This window comes from Myripristis murdjan, chromosome 18 (genome assembly GCF_902150065.1).
Source record: "Myripristis murdjan chromosome 18, fMyrMur1.1, whole genome shotgun sequence".
Lineage (NCBI taxonomy): Eukaryota > Metazoa > Chordata > Actinopteri > Holocentriformes > Holocentridae > Myripristis > Myripristis murdjan.
The window spans coordinates 6056998-6070615 of NC_043997.1; the positions used below are offsets into that span (position 1 = coordinate 6056998).

At 42.8% G+C, this 13618-nt stretch overlaps 1 protein-coding gene across 2 annotated transcripts in view; it reads left to right on the plus strand.

Moving 5' to 3' along the window:
* The window catches only part of LOC115377001 (phosphatidylinositol-binding clathrin assembly protein), a 136688-nt gene that overhangs the window by 8422 nt on the left and 114648 nt on the right, over positions 1 to 13618 (plus strand). Inside the window, exon 2 of one of the 2 annotated variants that reach the window (XM_030076852.1) lies at positions 1974 to 2569. In XM_030076852.1, coding sequence (XP_029932712.1) covers positions 2440 to 2569 — 130 coding nt within the window. In that variant the 5' untranslated portion in view covers positions 1974 to 2439. Of the gene's footprint in view, positions 1 to 1136; positions 2570 to 13618 lie in introns of those variants that run through there. The other variant, XM_030076854.1, reaches the window with a different exon arrangement.

Sequence of the window (13618 nt, forward strand, 5' to 3'; positions counted from 1 at the left end):
CAAACAAGGACACGGCGTCTGAGGAATCATCCCCATACCACCTTAACTGTGGATCACACCGACACGAAAACACCTCTGTGAAAAAACACACACACACAAATCAGATGAAGGCTGGTTTATTTCTTTATTTAATTTTTTGTCTCTCTGGGGCCAAAAAAATTACAGAGAAATCAACGTTTAGAAGATATTTGAGGCGTTTTGTTGTAGAAATTCCGTTACAACTGCAGCGGTGCGACCTTAAAGGCAGCACGAACTGCTCAGGTCTCCGCCAATGGACTAGTGCTGCGTTCAGGTGCTGTCGGTATTGTCGCAACTGGCACTTGGAGGAGGAAGTTTTTTTTTTTTTTTTTGGAGCCCGTGGTGCCCAGATGAGACGTTTAAGGTCATGAAGGGCGGGTCAACATTTTTCATTTTTTTTTTTTTTTTATATTTATTTATTTATTTATTTATTTTTTCTAAAGCGATTTTCTGTATTTAATTTTGCCACTGTCTCATTGGATCATATGTTATTTTGTTGTAAGTTTCCATTTAATTTATTTTCCATTTTTTTCCCATATATAAATTATGACATTAAAAAAAAAACAAAAAAAAAAAAAACATGGTGCGTATCTTTTCCTCCTGTCTACCACTGGACTGGAGCACACAGTAGATGCGTGATGCGTGATTCTTGATTTGTCTTCCTTTAATTAAATAAATAAATAAAAAAAAAACACGTAGAAGCAGAGCAATAAAAATAGAGGCGATTAGATAATACCAAAGCTGACAGACTATGTGCATTTATGTTATTTTAGATATATTAAATAAAAATACAATGGAAAATGGACAAATTACGAAATAATTTAAAATAATGCCACCATGTAAATAGAAGTGGGGTGGTAAAAAAAAAAAAAAAAAAAATCGTAATTTCTAAATCAAAGCAGCAACCAAACTTCTCCACCAGGTTTTTGACGATTTTGTTGTTATTTATTTATTTATTTATTTTAATTTTATGTATGTATGTATGTATGTATGTATGTATGGAAAAAAAAACACGCAAATTCATCTACAGGTTTCGGAGGTTTCGAGGCGGCCCTGAACGCAGCGCCACTCTGAGATCAGCTGATTTTTTTACGCTGCCATTTTGTCCGGTAGAGCAGCAGACAGCCAGTCAGTCCGTCAGCGGCGTACGGAGCCACCGGAGAGACTTTTCCCTCACAGCGGGACAGCGGCACCGGGGCTGGGACCGGCCGATGATGTGGAGGCGGCAGCACGGGACAGCAGCGCTCAGCCACGTTTAAGCACCGCGAAGTGGAGGAATAACACAGCGGACGCAGCTGTCATTTCTAACCGACCCGCCGGTTCGGCTCCTCGGTCACGGGCTCGGAAGCGCTCCCCGCCTGGGCTAAGCTAACCTCCCGCTAGCTAACACCAACCGCTCCGCGCACCTTCCCCCCTCGCCCGGAGAGGCTGCACCTGTCGGGGTTGTCAGCTTCACCGTGTCGCTCGGTTCACTTCGGACGATGTGCTGCTCCGACACGGGCGACTTTCCCCCCCGACGGAGGTTTTAACCCACACTTTGAGCAACAAGAGCAGCCGTTGGGAGCTAACCGTTAGCAGCCGAGCTAACGTCAGCAAGTTGACGTGGAGGAACTCGGGATTTTTTTTCTCTCTTCTCTCTTCTTTTTTTTTCTTTTTTTATTTTCGGGGGAGGTTATCATCAAGGTTGTGGTTCATGTTCGCCAAACTGTGATTCCAAACGGATTTATATGTGTGTTTTTTCTCTCTTTTGGCCACCCTTTGAAGCGGACTCGTCTCTTTTGGTGAACCCGAGGTTGCTAACCCAAGCTAGTTAGCTATGTTTATTTGTGGCCAGAAAGTGATTTCCAGTGTTTACAGATTCCACAGTGGGACTCTTTCTTGGTTCGAGTACTGCAACGGAAACATTAGCTAACACCAACTGGCTTAGATTAGTGTCGTCGTCTTTTGTTTCCTAGATAGATAGATAGATAGATAGGTAGATAGATAGATAGATATTCTCAAGTGATTGCCAAACAGTTCATTTACAGCGCAGGAAAAAAAAAAAAAAAAAAAGCAAATTAACCTGTCAGTCGTGGCGTTTTCTCGCTGAAGCCAAACATTCTTGTACCTCCAGATTTTTTTTTTTTTTTTTTTTTTTTTTTTTGGCCACCTGTGATTTAAGATTGCACACAAGACTGCACAAGTTTTTTTTTGTAATTTGTACAGGAAACAGTAGCGCACCTGGAAGAGAAATAACCAAAGGGTGTTTTTTTTTTTTTTTCTGTGTGTGTGTGAGAAAGTGTGTGTGTCCGCCCACGCTGCTTTACCTCCTCCACTTGACGGTGAAGTCACGTCCAGCTGTCCCGTAGGGAGCCATCCATTGATCGGATCATTATTGTGCTGTTTTGGCTGATTGAGAAGGGGGGGGCAGAGGCAACAGAGATGTCGGGCCAGTCCATCACGGATCGCATCGCGGCGGCGCAGCACAGCATGACCGGCTCGTCCATCAGCAAGGCGGTGTGTAAAGCCACCACGCACGAAGTGAGCGGACCCAAGAAGAAACACCTTGACTGTGAGTATGGCCCAGCAGAGGCGCCTTGGAAAAAAAAAAAAAAAGAAAAAGTAAAACAGAAAGCAGACATACCGGTCGTGAGCTTGGAGATTTCAGAGCAGGTCACATTCCTTCACATACACAGGGAGACGCGGGTGTGTGTGTGTGTGCGTGCGTGCAGTGTGTGTGGATGATGCACTGCTTCCTGTTGATAGGTGCAGCCCACCTACTGCGTGTGTGTGCAATTGGAAAGTAGCCTATCAGCGATGATGATGATAGTGATGATGATGGTGGTCAATACCTTCATCATCATCCAGTGCAGGTGTAAGACTTCCCTGTCTCACTGCAAGATTTTTTTTTTTTTTTATTAAAGGTGAAGTTTAAGACCTTTAAGAGTCAGCTGGCGAATCAGAAACAGATTTATTTTTATACGATTAATGCACATATTTAGCTTTAGTGCACACACTTTTGTTGCAACTTTACACTCGATGCACATACTTTATTTTATTGTACTAATGCGCATTATTTTGTGTTTCTTATTTATTCACGTATGAGTATACTTTTATGTTCTTGTACTGAGAATTTGAGCAGCTGCAACTGACCCAGTTTCCCCTCAGGGAGCGTTAAAGTGTTTGTGATCCTGGTTCAGAATCAGAAATCAGAAATTCTGATTGTGAATCCGAATCAGAGACTGCTGCTTGGTGTTTTTTCTGATCCTGGTTCAGAACCAGAAATCAGAAATTCTGATTGTGAATCAGAAATACTTTCGTGATCCCTGAGGGGAAACTGGGTCAGCTGCGGCTTGCTCAAATTGTCAAGAGAGGAATATATTATTTGAATCAGAAAAAATAAATAAAAAATACATGCATTAGAGACAGAAGTATCTGCATTATGATTAAATATGTGCATTAATCCTGCAAAAATGTGACAGCAGTAAATACAGAAATAAGAAATTGAAAAAAAGTCCTACACCTTATATACACAGGGATATTGCATCGTTGAATTGTTGTCAAGTCCTACAGGTAGACATTAATTTTACAGATAAATGGTTAAATAAACAGTTTAATAGTGAAGGGAGATGAACTTTTAGCTTCTTTTGACCATTGAGTCTGCATGTTGTTCTTGGACTGATTAACTCGTAGCTTGATTTTCTTAGTCCACCGTCTTCATCAGCTGTGTGTAAACTTCCTCACTTCAGTCGACTCTAGCTTTACACAGTGTAGTGTTGCCAACTCCTGCGCAAGGAAAGTCGCTATTGGCTGTCCCAGGAGTCACCAGAAATCGCTATGACATCATCTGATTTGCATACCAGGCTGATCTGCATGAACACAATCATTATTTTTGTTCGGCTGTAGTGAACCTTATGCTGCCTATGCGATATTCATATGCACCTCTGCAGCCAAGACTGGGCCCACTTGCTTATAACAATAATAACACATGATAATAATAAAAATAACAATAATATAGTTGCTATAATTGTTGCCAAACTGCATTAGTATGTAAACTAGAGTGCGGATCAGGCTGCATATTTTTTTCGGAGCCCGAGATTTTGCTCGTCCTTCATCGCCAGGTTGCATTTACTGTCTGAAAGAGGCTACGTGTTGCCTTCAGCGTCGTCACGTAAACTCCACCGCTATATGGGTGGAGTTTACTGGAGTTTACCTGAACATAATCTCTAAATCTTTCTCCAAAATTAGCCCAATCTGGCTGGTTCGGGTTGGGTATCCACGCTCTAGTGTGAGCACAGATGTTCTAGCCATTATCAGAATGAGTCGCTGGATTTGTCACTCGTTGCTTTTGAGGAATAAAGTCGCCCAGAGTGTCTGAAAACTCATGAAATCAATCGACAAAGACGCCAAAAGACCATGCTTGCGTTCTTTTTTGTGCTGTTTTGACTTCACACACAAATGTCAGCCAAATAACAGCAAAACTTCCTGGATTCCAACATGTCTGGGTTATTACTTTTTAAAGCTGATATTGGCCGATGCTGACAGCCCGCTGATGTATCCGGCCATCCCTGCTGGAGACAGATTTTCCCATCAGGCCTCGGCTGCCCGGCACAGACAGGCTGGGCTCTCCCTGCGAAGGCATTACCATTCGAAGCTGCGCAGGTTCTGTTGGAAAATGTCAGCGAGCTATATTTTCTCGTAACGCAGCCTCAACTTCATTATTTTGAAAGCCTCCCCGCCCCCCTAAAACAGATTGGAGCGTGTCTTTGCAGAGGAGCGAGAGCGCCGTGTCACCTGCCAACATGCAGCGCAGCATCCAAACCGCACAGCTGCCACGCTCACTTCCAAATTGTTGATGTGATTTCTCCCATTTCTAATCAAATTTATACACTAACTGATTCTTGATTGCTTGTTTTAGTGCTGAGCAGTGGCCTGCGCTGTGCCCAGCCACCGTCCACTGAAAGCCCAGTGAAACTCTACAGAGCTGCAGTGAACGTGAAAGTGGAACAAAAAAAAAATCAGCTAAAGGCAGACGAACGAATGCAGGAGCTTAACAGTCGTGCTTGTGATGGAGTTCAATGGGATAAACAGTCATTTGGGCTGTTGGAGAAGTCATTTTACGTAAAGAATCATCAAACTTGGTAATCAAATAGTTGTAACAAATATATATAACGGAGAGTTGATATTTTGCATTTAGAAAATGTTAATTAGCTCAGTGATATGCAAAGTTTTGTAAGCTTTTGTAAGAGTCTGCTGGACGAACTGTCTTGATTGGGGGGGGGTATTGCGATATTTTGTGTGGCAATACTGTATCGATACACGGACGCCAAGTATTGATATTGTATCGCCAAGAAATGATGCAGAATTTACGTCAGGTCAGAGCTGGTCAGTATGTCTCGTTTTGGTGCAATAAATATGACTCGAAGTGCGATGAGCAGAGTGAAAACTTTATTTTATTAGACAAAACACATGTTGACACAGTTTTCCCTTGTGGACATAATTCACATTTCAAAATAGGGAATAAATCGCAAAACTGAGTATAATCGCAACATGTTTCCAAGCACAATACTGACTCAAGTATCGTGATAACATCGTACCGTGGTGATTCCCACCTCTATTTAATGATGACACTGATTTTAAGTTACTTTGAAATGCCACACAATCAGCCATAAATGGAGGCTGACGTGCCTCTAATTAGCTCATTTCCATATAAATACCTGTTGCTGCTTATTCATCTTCATAGACATGGCAGCTGAAAGGACAGCGAGGTCCTTTAACGGCGCCAAAGCCACTACTGCTGTCATTACGCACAGTGTATTACTTAGTATATTGATATAATAAAGTTGCAGTAATAATGTTGTGTAAATTTACGCTTTAATGTTATTTTCTGCCACTTCTCCACCGGCCTGCAGCCAAAACTCTGCATGTTCATGGTGTGAATCTGCAGGAGGCATGCTCTCACCTCATATTCTTTTTTTATAAATACCGATTTCTGTGTAGAAAGCAGCACATGAGTGTTTCTGCGCGTCCATGGCGTTTAAACCTGTGGCCCCCGGTCTGATCTGTTCACCGGCCCCTCCTGGCTCACAGGGCCGTGGACCGTCACCGCTCCTCTGTGAACTTGGTCAGACCTTCACCGCCAATACACAACACACGTCGAGCTTAATCATTGTAGGCTATTGATTTCTCTGCGAGAGCAACGACCGCGGTGCCGCAGGCCGGGGAAGGGGGGGGGGGGTATCACACAGAACGGAGGCCTCGCCGCGCGTTTGATGATGATTTTACCTGGAGGGCCCGAGGCTGGTGTCAAGTCTGCTGAGTTCATCGTCTTATTGATGTGGCGGGGGGGAAGGAGAGCGGTCGGGGCAGGAGCACAGGCAGGGAACTGGCTCAGTCGTTTGTCTGCTGGTTGTTTAGTTGATTAGCAAGCCGATTATGAAGCTGGGAGTGCTGGCGGGTGATTGGCCACGAGGACATCAGCGTCCGTGTCGGCTAGCCGTCCAGCTGTAAACTGATAAATTTGTAAACATGATACAACTTGTGGACTTTGGTGTTTATCGGCAAATGCTCACAATCGAAATGCAAATACAATCTGGCATTTCCAAGAGCTGGAGCTTGTAATCGTGATGCACATGATAGTTTACTTAGAGGTTTTGTGTGCTAACCAAACAGCCCAAGGTGGACATTTCCTTATCACACGTGTGTTATGAATATGTGTGCATTAGCTTGTTTTTTTGGTTGCTTCATCATTTTTTTGTGTAGTTCTGTTTAATACAGAATTGCGTTGATTGTTGAGGATTTCTCGATTTCAGTGATCGTGAATGGGCTGTGGTACTGATAGTCTTTATGATCAATATGTCCTCCCTCTCTGATGCAGAAGAACCTTTTTTTAATAAAAAGGTTTTTAATATTGTTTAAGCTCATCTCGCTAATCGACAGTAGTTCGGTCCGGGGGCTGTATGTCCTGTTTTTTGGGTGAAATTTGGTGACAACATTCATGTTGCCTTGACGATGAAACCTAGCAATTTTGGGGACCCTGTGACCTTCCCCCTTGCACCACCAACAGGCCCAGTGGGGCGTCTGCGTTAGAATTAAAATGCATTATTTATTATTTGTTCATTTTGTCTGTGCAAACATTTTGTTAGTAAGATTTGTTCGAGAGATAGTTTTCTTTTTTGCATATAATTTCCAAATTTAAATGTTGGCTATCAACAGGTTCGGTTTAAAAAATGTCAGAGCCATTATTGATTAAAAAAACATAATGAACGCTGTGAAGTAACTGGCTTGATCAAGCTTAAATGTGCTCGTATGACTCTGTTGCATTTGATTATGATTGCTTTGTCAACACTGAATCGTACGCCAGTGTGTTTTCTTATTGCCAAGCCGTGTATGAAGTGAAAACAACAACCAAGAGTCAGACTGTCGAATTGAACGGATGAATCTGAGTCGACTGGGGAAATTCTGAGGCTTGCTGTCTGAGAGTTTTTTCTGTTTTCCTTTGAACATTTCTATTTCACTCACAGTCAGACCCCCCTCCTGTCCCACCCCACCTCATTTTCTCTCCCTCTCTCTGCGTCTCTCCTTGGCTTTACCTCGGCCCAACTTCACCGCAGGCAGCTGTAGCTGTCTGACGGCACGCTGCGAATGATCTCACCGCTGCATTTGCATCCAGACCCAATAACCGAATAACCCTTGCACCAGTCTTTCAGCGCTGCCAGCGTGCAGCCGCCAGCCAGCGCGCCGAGCCCGGGGCTTCACGCTCGCCGGCCCGGCCGTGACATTCACGCACCACTGGGGAAAATAAATGGCGTTTTAAAGCCATTTAGTCTCATGATTGGGACTGTCCACCTCAATTACCCCCAGCTTGTGACTCCCTGGCAAAGACGATGACTCCCTCCCACCGTTTTTGGAAGAGCTCCTTCATCTATTGAGATCACCGTCATGCAAGTCTATTCTGTCCAATCAGACGGAGGAGGGTTGCAGTGTGTGTTTGAGTGTGTGCAGAGCCGTCGGGCCAATTAGGCGGACAAGGCATGGCGCCTAGAACCCGACTTTCCTTAATATATAGGGCTCAGTTGAAGAAAGCCTGAGAATCTAATTGTCTGATGTTTAAATAGCTAATTTAAAAAATTCTAAGCTATTTTTTCTTATTTTTCTATTATTTATTTATTTATTTTGGCGGTAATTATCTTTGTAATTCTTTTTTCTGTTTTTTTTTCTTTTAATATTCCTCTTTAATATCATAATACAATTTTTTTTCTTTTCTTTTTGTAAAGATAATCCAGGCCGGATTCAAACCCAGGATGCTATTTTACATGGTATCTTTCGCTTGAATTCAGTTAATTTCTTTTGACAAAATGGGATAAAGCTGACAATCAAATCAGCAAGAAAAGACCCAAAAATTAGCGACTCAAAAAAATCAAGAAAATAATACCAGAAAATAATAATAAAAAAAAAACTAGTGAAATAAATAAATTATATTACAGAAAAAAAATACCACAAAATAATAATAATAATAAAAAAAGAAAAGTCCCTGAAAAATGTGAAATAAACTCATGGTAGAACAGAAGGGCCCCAGAATGATTTTTTGCTCATGGCCACCAGATATCAAGGGACGGCACTGTGTGTAGAAAGTGTGTGTTTACTTTCCTTCAGTTTGTGTGTTGTCAAGGTGAGAGGCATTGTGTGTGTGTGTGTGTGTGTGTTTTTTACTTGGGCAAGTGTTTGCCACACATACAGGAGAGGCCACTTCTGTCTGCGTCGCGTTGGTCTCACCGTTTTGTCGCTGTCAGGGAGAAGTTGTGACATTTAAACTCAAGTCTGGTTTCCCCCCATGCCTCCACTCCGTTGTCATGGCAGCCAGCAGCCACCAGCCAACTGGCTCCAGTTAAATGGAGTCCGGTTGACAGGGGAAGTTGGATGGGGAAATTGGCTGCAGCCGTGGTAATGGTGCTGCCTGTTTGTGTAACACTTATCCAGTTGAGCGTTTCTTAAAGGAAGAGTTCACTCAAAAATGAACATTATGTCAGTCGAAGCAGCTGGACTTGGTCAAACCTCTGGACCCCCAAGGTGACATAAAGCATCATTAAGGTGTCATTAAGCTGATGACCCCCAAGGGAACTGATAGTGAAAAATTTTTTTTTGGTTTGTGTAAAGTCAGACTGGGCGATATGGACAAAATGAAATATGATATCTTTGACCAAATACCTCAGTATATCGATATTGTGATTATATGGTGGGGGGTGATGGTGATGGAAAATGTTAACAATAGAGATTTTGGGTACACAATCATTAATGATGAGGATGTGAGGAGCAAACAGGTCAGAACAACTACAACAGTCTAATAAGCTCAGAAAATTGCATCCCTGATCTGTTATGAAACCTTTAAATGACAACACGTATGCCGTATCACGATATGATATCCCAAATCCCAGATAATATCTAGTCTCATATCAGGATATTAATATCTTATCCATCTGTTGCGCAGCCCTGTTGCAAGGTATTCACTTCTTATCCTCTTATGAAATCTTGAACTTCCTCAAAAAGGCCAGAAATTATGAAATTACTACGAGGAGCACAATCCTGAGTTTTCTGTAAACCAAACAGTTGCGAAGTGGTTGGGTGTGTCTCTTTGTGTAATGAAGCTTCCCAGTTTGGCACAATTTCTAGTAGGGGTGGCAAAAAATCCATTAAGTATTGACTTAAGTAAAGACAGATCATGGTGATCACACAAAACTAGACATCCTAAAGAATCCATTGGTACAAAGCATATCATGTTAGGTTGTCGGCAAGGAGGCTTAATATTGCTCCAACGTCAGGCCAAATTTTGTCAAATCTGGCATGGTCATTTCCAGCAGGGTCCCTTGACCTCTGACCTCCAGATGTGTGAATGAAACTGGGTTCTCTGGGCAGCCACGGCTCGCCCCTTTGCAGACATGCCCACCTTCTGCTAATCCCATGCAGTTTGGGCCCCAAACCCTGCAGTCCACATGTGTTCTTGTGGCCTGTTGTAAAATGGTGTGTGTGTGCAGACTGGGGCCTAAACAGTCTTGGAGCTGCATCAGTTGGCTTTGACTGGAAAGCTGAGACTCTTGTGGATTCAACGAGCCACATTTGATTCCTGTGTGATGATGTTGGCCCCCATAGCAACCATTTCACTGTAGTGTGACCAATTTTTTCACCGTATAAAATGACCTATAGTGACCTCGAGGAGAATCACCGCCTCATGAAACTTTACGGCCACAAACTGAAGACTGAGGACACGCAGAGGATGGAGTTCCAGAGCAACAGAGGACAAGAGGATACTTCAGAAAACTAAAGTCGCAAGAAATCAAACTATCAAATCACAATACATCCCTAATTTCAATGAATTATGGTAAATTAGAATTGTGTTATTACATTGGGCGGTTTAGCACACATCCTAGGCAGGTTCCTTGAAACTTAAAAAAAAAAAAAAACTTCCTTTGCTGCATAGGATTTCCCAAGAGTCTTAACTGGAAACTCTGGTTGTACCGTAGCATTTTTTTCCCCAGCATAGACAGAAGTCATCCTTCCGGAGGTAACCTAACTCAGCGTTATCTAGCCAGGTGTTGGTCGCTTTTTTTTCCACATTTTCAGAGTCTTGATCATCATGGAAAACATCGCTGTGTGGAACTCTACGTCCGTCAAATGCCATTTCCTTGTCAGCTTGTCTAAATTCATGTAAGCACTTGGACAAACTGGGTTCCTCATAAAGGTGACAGGAAGCTTCCTCTGCAAATGAGACGGAGCCATTATCTCCTACATTTTGTCCACTTGTTCTGCAGAGCTGCAGCTGTCACTGCAGCAGCGGGCAGATGTTGCCTTCACATGCTGTTGGCAGTAATCACGTCTCCAAGCACTTTGTAGTCAGAAATAACAAAATGGACCCTGAAATAAAAGCAGCTTTTCTGGGTGACTATTTTAGAAATCAAGTGGCGCAGAGCTGCTTTGTACTTCAGTCGCAGATGGAAGAGGAGAATATTCACCTCAGTTTTTGTTATTGATATTTTAATGAGCTTGTTGGATTAGGAAAAATGTTCTGCGTGGCACCTAAAATTAAAACAGGGTGAAAATGTCACATTGTGATATCTTGGGTATCATGTAAACGTGGAATTTTCCATTTGTGTTCACCAACTTGTTGGGTCACTCAGGCATGCCGTGAATGTTACTCCCATGTTGCTTTTGTAACTCTGACAGCCAGCGGTCTGTCTTTTCCTGACTAATAATATAAACATTTTGTTTCCAGGAAAGATTTGATTTTTTTTTTTTTTTAAACTTTGGCATACTTTGCTGTTTGTCCCCAAGAGTGTTGTCCATCTGCGTCACTCATTAGATGACGTTTCCGTGTCACCTTTGTTAAAGGACTTCCTGTCCTGCCGTCCAGTTTTGAGTGTCAGACTGACAGGTGCTGCTGATCTGAGACTGTTATTAATTTCATAATTATCACGTATCACGTCAGGATCCTTAGGGGGAAAATAAGTTGAAGTGCAGGCGTAATTAGAGTCAACTTGGCGCTCCGGAGCATGAAGAAGTTTGAAAACCCCTGCACTAGACTCTGTAATATCTTGAATATTACATTGTGTTGGACCATTTTTAGCCAAACCTTAAAACTAGGTTACATTTACTTAACAAATGTGACTGTCTTTCTGTCTGGGCTACTGTGTGTGTGTGTCTGGGTTAGATCAAGCAAGCGGAAAGAGAGACTGTATTTCCAATTGTTTTTCGGTATGTGTGTGTGTGTGTTTGTGTTTCAGCCCGTTGTGAGGCGGTGCCCATGTAAACTTCTGGGCACCTTTTCAGACGCGAGCCTTCGGGTCACCTTGGCTGACCTCCTCTGTTTGCATAAGTACACATTTGGGTGTGTGTGTGTGTGTGTGTGTGTGTGGAGGGGGTGGGGGGGGCATTAGTCGAGTGCATTTAAGTGTGTGGGTTGTGCAGGGGAGGAGTGTGTGCAAGCAGCACGTGAGAGATTATTTCAGTTATCTCGTGTTTGCAGCACAAATGCAGCAGGTCGCTCACACAATAATGGAGAGGAATGCTGAAACAATTAGTGGATTAATCAAGTCAAAAAAAAAAAAAATTAATTGACTGATCTTGGAAATCACTGAATGTTTCAGTCATTAATCCTGATTTTCTCACCTGCAGTTTGTTTGCTGTGGCTCAAATCAGTGAAATAGCTGTTGTTTGTTTGTTGGTCCGGGCCGGACAGATGTCACCAGGTTGGAAGGCGGAGAACTTTATTTGTATTTGTACACACTCTGTTGGGTTTAATGCCTTGCTCAAGGGCACTTCTGCAACCCCTTCTGGCTAAAATTTGTCCAATTGCTTTCAATTTAACCATAACTTGGACAATTAGTCAATTAATAAATTTTTTTTTAAAAAAGAACCCATTAATAGACAGTGAAAATAATCACTAGTTGCAGCTTTAAGATACAGTAGGCTTCATATTATGGCACATAAACCTGCCCGGGAGAGAAAATCTCTGCATTTTATTGAAATGCTCAGTGAATATATAGTTTCCCCTAAATAATCCAGGTACTGTGCCTGTGGATGAAATTTTAAGCTCTCCTCTCTCTCTCTTCTCGTCTTTAAAAGTCAGTCCACATACTTTCTTTTATTCTTTCTCTTTCACTTTCTCTCTCTCTCTCTCTCTGTGCTTGTAAATGCTCGACCGGCCTCCCCTGAATCAAACCAAACAATGTCTTGAAACTTTCCACAGGTCTGAATTTTTTTTTTTTTTTTTTTTTTTTTTTTTTTTTTGGTCCGGCTGTGTGTGCTGGGTGCAGCCGTTGTGGATAGGGTGTGGAGGCGTGAGTCTTAAGTGATTGTAGGTGAGTCTGCTGCTATCCAAACAGAGCGGGGAAGCCCCTCCCTGCCTGCCCGGCTCAGATAGGCCCAGTTTAGACTAGCAGGGAGGAAAAAGGCTCGCTGCCGACTGTCTGAAGACGTCTGTTTCAAGTGGGACCCCAAGGGAACGCACGTGTTTGAGTGTGTGAGCGAGACGAGGGAGAGAGAGTGTGTGTGTGTGCGTGTGTGTGTGTGTGTGTGTGTGCGTTGCTGAAATTGCTGCAGTGTCTCTGTCTTCGGTGAGAGCGCTTCAGGCTCGCTGTGTTTGAAACTGGACGCTACATGCCTCACACTCGGTGAAAAAATGAAATGCACGCCGCGCACTTGAGTAGCGATGGAGTGCACTCGTATCAGCGGGGGGTTCACGTTGAAGTGCACTCACACGCTACGTCACGTGACCCGGCCAAGCGGTAAAATAACCATAGAAATCATATAACAACTTCAGGAAGTGATTCTTATTATACCTGCACCTCAAAGGAATACTCCATTTTGCAGAAAGTACACTTACACACACATATCACATCATCTGTCCGACCAGAGTTTCAGTTCCAATGGTTAGCATTTCCTGTTAGCTTAGCATAAAGACCTGAAGTCTATGGGATTCATTAGCCTGGCTCAGACAAAGTGTGTACAGACATATACTTCAAATACACAACACACTGTGTAAATAAGACAACTTCAGAGCTGCTGTAAAGTTTATTTTTTTTACTTGATGGCGCCAGGCTAACGACTCCCATAGACTTCAAGTCTTTAT